General features: G+C 36.7%; 1 protein-coding gene across 1 annotated transcript in view; it reads right to left on the bottom strand.

Moving 5' to 3' along the window:
- LOC129264355 (poly [ADP-ribose] polymerase tankyrase-like) overlaps nucleotides 1-11,322 on the bottom strand; it is a 61,498-nt gene that overhangs the window by 2,889 nt on the left and 47,287 nt on the right. Inside the window, exons 40-49 of the mRNA XM_064102837.1 lie at nucleotides 11,028-11,133; nucleotides 10,024-10,193; nucleotides 9,422-9,566; nucleotides 8,429-8,550; nucleotides 7,757-7,820; nucleotides 5,554-5,731; nucleotides 4,430-4,537; nucleotides 3,724-3,923; nucleotides 2,647-2,739; nucleotides 1,084-1,198 (exon numbers count right to left, since the gene is read on the bottom strand). Coding sequence (XP_063958907.1) covers nucleotides 1,084-1,198; nucleotides 2,647-2,739; nucleotides 3,724-3,923; nucleotides 4,430-4,537; nucleotides 5,554-5,731; nucleotides 7,757-7,820; nucleotides 8,429-8,550; nucleotides 9,422-9,566; nucleotides 10,024-10,193; nucleotides 11,028-11,133 — 1,301 coding nt within the window. The remainder of the gene's footprint in view (nucleotides 1-1,083; nucleotides 1,199-2,646; nucleotides 2,740-3,723; nucleotides 3,924-4,429; nucleotides 4,538-5,553; nucleotides 5,732-7,756; nucleotides 7,821-8,428; nucleotides 8,551-9,421; nucleotides 9,567-10,023; nucleotides 10,194-11,027; nucleotides 11,134-11,322) is intronic.

The raw sequence follows: 11,322 nt of genomic DNA, 5'->3' as shown, positions 1-11,322 counted from the left end.
CTAGATAGAACATGAACATTGTTAAAGAAAGATTCAATTTAAAAAAAAAAACCTACACTTTACTTGGTATGCAGATTCTTTTCTCATGAATTTTATTTGTGAAATATGATTCTGGATAACACTGGTTATTTTTAGATGTCTAGCAATGAAGGAGGAGGAAGGTGTATTGCATTATGTATGAATCACTGTAATTTGTAAATCTTTGATAGTCCTCAGAAAATGACATTTCAACAGTGAAAATATAATGAAATCATACTTCTGTGAAAAATTGAATTGACATTTATATCATACTGGATGGATAGAATAACTGAAAATTCATAAATAATGTACACATCAAAATGAGCACAATAATATCCATAATGAGTGAAATATTTCTGATATCCCATGAAGGAAATCCATCCAAAATAATTATTATCTTCAATGATTGTAACTCATTTCATTTAGACCATGGAATATGGCAAAATATTGCACAGAAAAAAATGTATGTAAGTCTATGGAGAATTAGACAGATTTCAGTTCATTGGGCCATACACTCGGATATTGCACAGGCATAATAATTCAAACGAAAATACATATTTCTAATGCACCATTGCTAATCGGCCCTACACAGATAATAATAGCCAATGCTGATTTCTAAAGGCCCTATCACATCGTTCCGTGCAAGCCTGGGGGTGGGGGTGGCGGGTGATTGCCCGCAACTTACCCACAACAAAGTTTTAAGCAAGTTCAAAACTTTTCTGCGTGCAAATCAGACTTGCAGGAGTTTCCGAGGGCAACTGCGTGTGAGATACCGTCAGTGCGGGCGACCTGCGAGCAGCAAAAATAGTCACCCGCAAGTCACATGCAAGGCTTCCATTGAATGATGTGACAGGGCCTTTAATGTCTCTTTAATGTCTCGCATTGGAGAAGGGGGTTGTAGAAAAATACAAATGGATCACTGAAATTTGTTAATCTTTGATGGCCTTCAGTATATGAAAATTCATTAGCGAAAATATTGAAACCATACTTCTGAGAGAAAATGGGTAAAAAGAAAAAGAAATACATCGAAAGGCATTGAATTGATATTACATCTTTTTTTCCTACCTGTGGGGAGAAGAAGATCTCCATTAGGGTTGGGTTCTTCGCTTCCAACGCTCTTGAGACTGTTGAAGCCTTTCTTCAGTTCAGCATCCTCTGTCTGCATGCTACCCAGTGCAACCTATAAAACAAAGGATGGAAAGTGGTGATGGAGAAGGAAAGCACACCACAGAGAGAACAGAAAGATTATTAAACTTCTCAGGGGAGCATTTCGTCAACATTTTTGTCTGACAAGATGTTGAATCCGACTACTTTCCTGGATTTCGATTGACCCGACAAGCAGAGGTGCTATGGTAACTGTCAGATGAAATATGCTTTCTCAAATAAGGATGTAACATCTAAAAAAAAATCCTTTCTTGAATTATATTTTTGGAATGATGTTTTTTGTTAAGTGGGTCTTGGTATTATCTTAATTAGTGGCATCATTGAGTCTAGTAAACCAAATGGCTATTGAACCAAACTGATAGACCAAATGGATTAAGCCCATATGACAAGTACCGTACGTAACGGTCTATTAACCGCACCTTTTTCTCGGCGGGATAGAAGCAAAAGTCGGGGGTGCGGTTTATCCACGGTGACGGGTCTGAGCCAGCCCGTCGTAACCCCTCCCGAACATGTCTGCCAGTTCACAACACATCGAGTGGCCGGGCGTAGCCGCCCAGGGCAATGTCGTTTAGAGGGGTATGAGCCGCGGGTAATGAGAAGCGATTATAACAAACGCACCCACCTTCATGACACTAATTTCGACTTTCTTCTCGGTTCAAAGCAGCGAAGTTCCCTGGCTAAGTTCAAAGAGAAGCCAAGCATACTCGGTAATATTTTGTCACAGCTGAGCTGAGCGAGCGCGAGAGTTGAGTTAGCTGAGCTAGCTTGCGTTGTATTGTGGTTACAGTGCGACTTAAGCTGGCGCTATTCATTTTAACCCTCGATCCCCTCCAAAGTCCAGTTTCGCACCAGCTTATTTTTTCTTTCCCGTTTGCTTTTCATAAGATACCATGTACACCACGCAACGAGAGAGACGGCACGAAGCCGTCAAAACAACTGTAAAAAATGCCAATTTCTTTGTTTCTTGAACCTTCCTGTAATCCCGTATCCAAAATTCATGCTAAGACATCGAATGCTAGACAAATTCTGAAAGTGATTGTGAGTTTGTGATGCAAGAAATGTGATTGCTTCTTCCTCCTACGGCGGGAAAGACACAGATCATTATTTGATAAGATGTACTGGTACCGTATCGTAGTTTGCAATGTACAAGAACGGCAGTGCTGTGTGTGTGTACACTGTGACTGTGAGGTGAGTGAGTGTGTAAGTGGCCAATATTGTCGGGACCTTTCTTTCTTGCAAACATTTGTAGATGAATTGATCAAGAACAGCAGATTTCCGCATACCGGTAATCTCTTTTTTTAGTTTTTGTTTCTTCGTACCTCAAATATAATGTGAGGATTTTTTTTTTTTTTTTTTTTAGTCCAAAGTTGGGGGTGCGGTTAATCCACGGGTGCGGTTTATAGTCCGTTACTTAGGGTAGACAAATCGCTTGAACATGGAGTGAAAGTAAACCAACAGACTTACCTCATCGACGAAGAGGAAACGGCTTTTGAAGTCTGCACCATAGCTGTCGGCATAGGCAGAACTCTTGGTAAACATGTCAGCATGGTATATACCCTGAAAGTAAAACAAAATGGATTACAAAGTAAAACTTGCATAAGTGGACCTTCCACAAATCGGATATTCACCTGAGTCAAAGTAATTTAATACAAGATTATGGAAAACAGGTGTTTTATCCTCTCCTAAGGCAAATTTCTTGCCAACTCAAAAAAGACATATGTGGCCCAGGTGGGTGTTTCATAAAGCTGTTCGTAAAGTTACGCACGACTGGAACATGTTCTTAGGTCATAAACCAATTGCATAGGGATATCACATAGCACAAGAAAGGATCACCAGTCGTGCGTAAAGTCCTTCGTATCTTACGAACAGCTTCATGAAACACCCACCAGATATATTTGAATTAAGCAAAGTTACCTATAATTCCTAAGTGTATGTGACACTAAATGCACATGCTACAACTTCCAAACAGAGTCCACAAATAAATTGCACAAATCTAAAGCATTCATACCACATGAAGAGATACATAATAATAACGGTATATTTACCCCGGGTAACCACTTCAGTTCCAAAAACTGTTCTCCCAGCGGGCCCTGCTACTATTATCAACCGGCTAAGCTAGGCTACCGATTCAGGTGCACATAGCTTTTTGAGGAATTATTTCCTGCCGGTACCCATTTACCTCACCTGGGTTGAGTGCAGCACAGTGTGGATGAATTTCTTGCTTAAGGAAAACACGCCACGACTAGGATTCGAACCCACAACCCTCTGTTTGAAAGGCGAGAGTCAGAACCACTAGACCACAACACGCCCAACAAGGAAGAAGTAGAATTTAAATGACGTTGATCCGAAAAAAAGAAAAGACAGCCAGACATAAAGACATAGACTTAGAAGGGGAATCTATTGATTTTCTACATAGAACCATGTGCCCATTGGCATGTAAGTGCAATGCTATTTTCATCATTTGCTTTAGTATCAACGTAGTTACACTGAAAACTAAAGAGCAAAAAGACTGTAAAATATAAGATGCTCAGTTTTGCTTACAGATCCATATCGCATTCCTGTGACGGGTACTCCAATAGGCGTCATGATTAGGCCTCGCCTGAGAATACTGAGAATGTTGAAAGGCTTAGTCCCATGCCACAGCAATTTGTGGTTGTCAAGGTTACATGATGCTAATGTATCTTCTTCTCCTTTCCTCCTCACTCTGTAGATCCTCTGTACATTCACCTTTTGTCTATCCTCTGAAATACCACAAAATATTCAAGCATTTAGATATTCACCTGATTCAACATGTTCCACATATTCAATATATTAAACACATTAAAAAAAAATTTAATATTAAAATATTACAATGTTGAAATGTTAAGATGTTACATTATTGAAACATAAAAATATATAAAAATTCAGCGATCCCAGGAGGGAATTTGAACTATGGATTAGACTTAAGATCCTTTGTTTGTTATTCTTGAATATCTGTTCACCACACAAGTTTATTGACATAGAATTATTTTAGGTCATAATCATCACATTCAAAGAAGAGACCGAGTCCTGGTGGGTGTTTCATAAAGCTGTTCGTAAGTTAAGAGCGACTTTAAGAACGACTGGTGATCCTTTCTTTTGATAAATGGTATATTCATTAGCGATGGTTTTGCGAGTAAGAAAGGATCACCAGTCGCTCTTAACTTACTAACAACTTTATGAAACGGCCCCCAGTTCCGTAAGAAGAAACGAAATGAGGGATACTCACTTGTCTTGTGAATCTGTTGAAGAATAAGTTGAGCCATGACATCGTCCTCTTCCAGTGGGACGATCTCACAGTCCAAGCATCGATAGATGTAATCCACAGGGTTCATATCTGCAACAACCAAAAACAAAATTATTATTATTATTTTTCTTTTTAAACAAGTGCACACCAAGTTACCAATAATGCATATAGCATTTCCATGTATTTGAAAGCAGGATAAAAGAGCATTGTACATTAAATGCTTTGCTCACGGGCATAGGTGCGGCGGCCGGGGATCGAACCCCGGACTTTCTATGTATAGCCAGGCGCCTTAGACCACTCGGCCACGGCACCTCCACTTTCATAACAAAGATATCCCACAATATATTGCAAGAGAGAAAGGCAGACAGAAAGATATATATAGTATACAAATATACCAGGCTTTGAGTAAGTATAGCGGGAAAATGGTAATTTTGCCAGTACAACCGAGGATGAATAATTCCCTCTATACTTTCGAAATAAAGGCCAGGTATATTTGTTTTATATCCTACTTTCATAAGTTAGAGCAATAGATCTTGATAATCAAGGTTCCTGTACTCGTAGTTCATCCTTTTTTAATCTGAACCACGATAACCTGCTGCGCTGACTGACCTACTTTTCCGGAAGCCACGCGCTCAGCGCGCGGAACGTGTATTAGTGCTTGCGCCGTCATGATCTGTGACGACAATGATGGAATAGTGCACTATTCCATCATTGTCACGGAATAGCAATTTTTCTTCAGTGGGCATTTCATTTTCAACATCATCACAAAATAGTGAGAATATGTTTGGTCACATGATGCTATTTAAAATCAATCACCAAAACATGATTTGATCTATGTAGGATATAATCAAGAATACCAAAGTGGAAGCTAGCTTGAGCTAAAGCCATGGTAGCAATAGTTGCGCTTTATAATCCTCTAGAAAAAGTGCTTCATGATTCCAGCAGTAGTAACAATTTATAATAATGATAATAAGAATAATAATAGTAGTAGTAGTAGTAGTATCATTATCATCATCATCATCATACCGAGTCGTGATCATTCCTAGACCTAACTCTTCTCATCCTTAGCTGTGACTGCAATTTCAAGCAGGAATACTCAGTCTTACCTGCCACCCTATGCTGTGCACCAAGCATCAGGTTCCCCGTCAGCTCCAGGTCAGCCATATCGGCTAGATGCTGCATCAAGGTTTCTACAGTGTCTGCATCATTGATGGGCTCCATGCTCTGATGAGTGAAGGAATCGTTGGGCACCAACATGTAGAATTCGGAGCTCAGTGCAGCCATCTGAATGGAAAAAATGAACCAAATCTAAGTTAGTTTCTTGATGACGTTTATTTCATTTTGCTAATTTCATGATTACAATTAAAAAAAATATATATATATACAGGTATTGTTGGGTACCAGCATGTAGAAATCTGGAACTCAGCGAAGCCATCTGAATGGAAAATGAACCAAATTTATGTTAGTTTCTTGATGACGTTTATTTCATTTTGCTAATTTCATGATTAACAATTAAAAAAAATATATACTGTATATACAGGTATTGTTGGGTACCAGCATGTAGAAATCAGAACTCAGTGAAGCCATCTGAATGGAAAATGAACCAAATTTATGTTAGTTTCTTGATGACGTTTATTTCATTTTGCTAATTTCATGATTAACAATTTTAAAAAATATATATATACAGGTATTGTTGGGTACCAGCATGTAGAAATCTGGAACTCAGTGAGGCCATCTGAATGGAAAATGAACAAAATTTATGTTAGTTTCTTGATGACGTTTATTTAATTTTGCTAATTTCATGATTAACAATTTTAAAAAATATATATATACAGGTATTGTTGGGTACCAGCATGTAGAAATCTGGAACTCAGTGAGGCCATCTGAATGGAAAATGAACCAAATCTAGGTTAGTTTCTTGATGACGTTTATTTAATTTTGCTAATTTCATGATTAACAATTTTAAAAAATATATATATACAGGTATTGTTGGGTACCAGCATGTAGAAATCTGGAACTCAGTGAGGCCATCTGAATGGAAAATGAACAAAATTTATGTTAGTTTCTTGATGACGTTTATTTAATTTTGCTAATTTCATGATTAACAATTTTAAAAAATATATATATACAGGTATTGTTGGGTACCAGCATGTAGAAATCTGGAACTCAGTGAGGCCATCTGAATGGAAAATGAACAAAATTTATGTTAGTTTCTTGATGACGTTTATTTCATGATGCTTATTTCATGATTAACAATTAAAAAAAAAATATATATATATACAGGTATTGTTGGGTACCAGCATGTAGAAATCGGAACTCGGCAAAGCCATCTGAATGGAAACAATGAACCAAATTTATGTTAGTTTCTTGATGACGTTTATTTCATGATGCTAATTTCATGACTGACAATTTTAAAACAAATGTATATACAGGTATTGTTGGGAATAAGCATGTAGAAATCTGGAACTCAGCGAAGCCATCTGAATGGAAAAAATGAACCAAATCTAGGTTAGTTTCTTGATTACGTTTGTTTCATTTTGCTAATTTCATGATTGACAATTTTAAAACAAATATATATACAGGTATTGTTGGGTACCAGCATGTAGAAATCAGGAACTCAGCGAAGCCATCTGAATGGAAAATGAACCAAATTTATGTTAGTTTCTTGATGACGTTTATTTCATGATGCTTATTTCATGGTTGACAATTTTAAAACAAATGTATATACAGGTATTGTTGGGAACCAGCATGTAGAAATCAGGACTCAGTGAGGCCATCTGAATGGAAAGTGATGTTAATTACGTGATGATTTTTATTTCATGATGTTAATTTCATGACAATTTAATTATAAAGAGGACTACAAATAACAACAAAAATAAGGAATTAATGGGAACCAGTATATAGAACTCTGAATTCAAAGAAGCCATCTGACAGGAAATGAAAGGTAAAACAAATTAAGATTTAGTTTCATGATGATGTTGTCTTCATAATGATAATTTCATGATAAAATCGACATCAGCAAAGAAGCAGAAGTAAAGAATAATTGTTTACCAGCATAAAGAAATCTGAAATAAATTAAGTCATCTAATTCTAAAATGAAACAAATTGATGTTAGTTTCATGATAATGATAATTTCATGGTAACAATTAAAAAAACAAATCATTAAATACCAGCAATGACAATTATGTCATCTGATTGTTTGCATCATGCTTCATACATCAACAATCATATTGGAATGAAACTTTCGGCTCACATTCTACAACTGTATAGTCCACTTATTCTTATTTCTGGGGAAAGGGTGTTACTTACCTTGTCGTATATTTCAATTCTTTGATTCATAGTTGTAGCCTTCTCCAACTTCTTGATGTTGTCCCTGACGATTTGAAAAACAGGAGAAATGCATTAAACACCAAGATTGAATATTACAGACAAGATAGAAAATTCTCTCCTCTCATTCAATAAAACCTTTAAGAAGTTCAACAATATCTGAATCTGAAACTTTCCATTCGAAAAGGAAAAGAACTGCAACAGAAATTAAAATGAAACATAATTTCTCAAAGGAAAGGTTTAATACTTGATCTAAATTTTCATGCCAATTTTTGCCCATTCTCTATTACAAGCATGGGTAGTTTACCCAAACGATCACGTACAGCAGGAACTTGGTTCAGAAAATGTTCTCTGGGATTACTAAAATGGCTTCGTTGCAGCAATAATTGCATTAATGTAAATGATATTTACCATCTTGTTAAGAAAAGGATTATGGCTACCATTTTGTACAACAGACAGATAAAGGAAGCATTGCTGGCATTTTTTTTTTGCAATGCTGATTATGGAATAAAATATCAGGATTCACATGATTCCATGCACAATTCAGGAGGGTTGCCTTAACATAAAATTTCCTTTTCTGTTATACAACCATTTATCTATTGCATGATTTATCACATGAATCATTATCATAATATTGTATCTAGCCCCACTCACTGGATTTCTTGTAGTTTTTTGGATGCTAAGTCCAAGACGTCTCTTTGTAAGTGGCCAAAGGGAAGGAACTTCTCTGATGCTCCACACTGCTTCATCGCATGTTTCAACATACTTGGTGAAGTCTTAAAAAAAAAAACAGAATTCATAATTATTGGGCATGATTTCGTCTACTCACATTTGAGCCCAATGGCATTCATGTTTACATCTCATGGTAACTGCACTTAGTATCCATGGTAAATATACTTAGTACTCATGGTAAATAAACACGTACTGATACTTTTTTCCTGTAATGCTGATTATGAAATAAAATGTAAGAATTGCACATGTAAATATTCTTATTATTCATGGTAATATACATAGTATTCATAGTAAATATACATAGTATTCAAGGGTAAATATACTTAGCATTCATGGTATATTTACATAATATTCATTCCTTCATTTACATAATATTCATGATAACATTGCTACAAATGGTATCTACCAGGGATACCTTGACAAGGATTGGTTGTTGAATCATATTAAAACAGCAGTTTCAAATGATAATCCAAAAATCATATTAATCAGATTTAATTAATAAAAGTAGACCGTAAAGGCTAATAACAATATATTATGGATAAATGGCGATGCAATTCAAGTTGGTATTTGTGAAATCACCCGCTTATGTGTCAGCCTTGAAAATGAAGTCAAGTTTACCGGGGGCATTTCATGAAAGATGTTGGCACTGACTCAAATGTCAGCACTGACAATATCTGTGAAATCCTTGGTTTCGTTTGGCTCAGACGCACTGGCCTCTGACTGTCACTATGGTAACTGTTGGAGAAAGAAAACTTGTCGGTGCTGGCAAGTTTAATGTAACAGTCCCTAGGTACAGATCCCACCAAGCCTGCTACCAGTCATAGTCAGCTACATACATGCCCTTCCAAAAGCAATTTGAACCATTTAAATAATCCCTTGGGATTTTCCAGAGAAACGAAAGAAGATTGTACTCACGAGTGCCTGAAGTAATTTCTGTGTCCCTGAGTGGAGTTTGGAGGGTTTGTCTGACTTGAGGTTGAACTCTACGTTCTTCACTGTTCTCCTATCAAAATACGGGTCTGTTCTCACCAAGTTGTACTTCCCTGGATGCTTGGAGAATCTACACAAAGAAAGAAAGATGCTTTGCAATGACTACCATTCATGAAGTTGTAAATGTAAATTGTTTTTTATTCAAAAGCATCAAAAAGTACAGATAAACTTGCAGACCAATCAATTCGTAACTATAAAATTTGCTCATGTCGAAGTAATCATTTAGACAAGATAATTTGGGTAAACTTGCATAAGTCAATCTTCCACTAAGTATTTGCCCAATCAAAGCAATTTTTAAAAACCAGATTATGCACAACATGTGTCATATACTGCTTTGTCAAACATATTTCTGTGATACCAAAATATGTGACTGAGACAAAGTTACCTGTGCTGCTACTACTGCCAGGTGAAGCTTCAGGCCCATTGCTGTTCCAAGTATTTCATTACTCCAGATTCTGACAAACTGTTGAAGCATTTTAGTATGCATTCACTCATCATAGCACCCAAACATCTCAATAAACACTTACTCTTTGATCTGGGACCATAAATTGCCACTCTTTGCTTTGAAGATCTTGCAGAATTCTGTGACGGCCTCCTCTTTCGTGCCGAAGGGGGTTCGTTGGAATTGACCCGAGTCTCCGATGCGCCCCCATCTCGTCAGCAGGATGTACATGTCCTTCCCTTTGGCAAAGACAACCTGAACAACAAGACAGAGTTGATTCAACATTTTTATATCATATATCATAATATAAAAAAGTACAATTACAGGAAATAATTGTGGTAAGCTTACAAACATAACAAAGAGAAACACTTTTTTAGAGGGGGGGGGGGTACATGATAATAATTAACAATGTGCCTTGGAATAGATTGTTTCTAGATAGATGGTGCTATACAAATGCCTATTATTATTATTATTATTATTACATTATATGATTTGTGTATTAAAAAACTGTTACGGGGTGGGGAGGGGGTCATGCTTAGTGCTGACGTGCACCTAATATCTAGTGTGCAATCTCAATTATTAAGCAGTGAAACGTCTCCTAAGAGCATGATCTGCATCCGGTCTTACAAAGAGTTATGATTGATCCCATCGAATTCAACCACAGAAATCCATCATTGTCCTAATTTTTCCTACAGAAAGTTTGCAAAATGTCCCTTTGTAAGGAAAGAGGACCTCACTTATTAGTCAAGAAAATGATGCATGTATAAATATGCATCATATTCAGAACAAATTTTTCACAGATGTGTTCATTTAAGATGTTGGGGTTGCTGATTTTCTATAGCTGTGGTTGATTGGATCAATCGCAACTCTTTGTAAGACAGGGCCCAGATCAAAGCGGTGATACGTTATATACAACTATAAGGAATACCAACTCAAGCAATCTCTTATACCCTATGAAAAATACACCCTTGACCATCATACAAGTAAATATCATTAACCCTCCTGATGCAATAAGAAGAAAAATGAAGTGAAACGAAAACAACAGTTGGTAGTGGGAATCTAAAGCGGGGCAAGGAGGGGTCAACTGACCTGCATCTTGTAGAAGTTGTTCATGCCGTACTGGCCATATCGAATGTCAACCTTGGTCATCAATATATCATATGGAATGTCTTGTTCTGTGTCCATCAGCACCTCACTGTTTGAATCGGAAGAGGAGAAAAGCAATGGATTACATTCAATAAATATTTGATTTATTATAAGATAAGCCTGCTACCTGCCGAAGACTACCACACACGATCTGTCTGTGATCCAAGATTGGATTAAAAATGTATGAACATTCAAACATTAACAGTCAACCTGTTAGAGAACTTACATACTAAATTAA

Source organism: Lytechinus pictus, chromosome 7, assembly GCF_037042905.1.
Source record: "Lytechinus pictus isolate F3 Inbred chromosome 7, Lp3.0, whole genome shotgun sequence".
Taxonomy (NCBI): Eukaryota; Metazoa; Echinodermata; class Echinoidea; order Temnopleuroida; family Toxopneustidae; genus Lytechinus; species Lytechinus pictus.
This window is presented reverse-complemented; position numbering and strand designations above follow the sequence as displayed.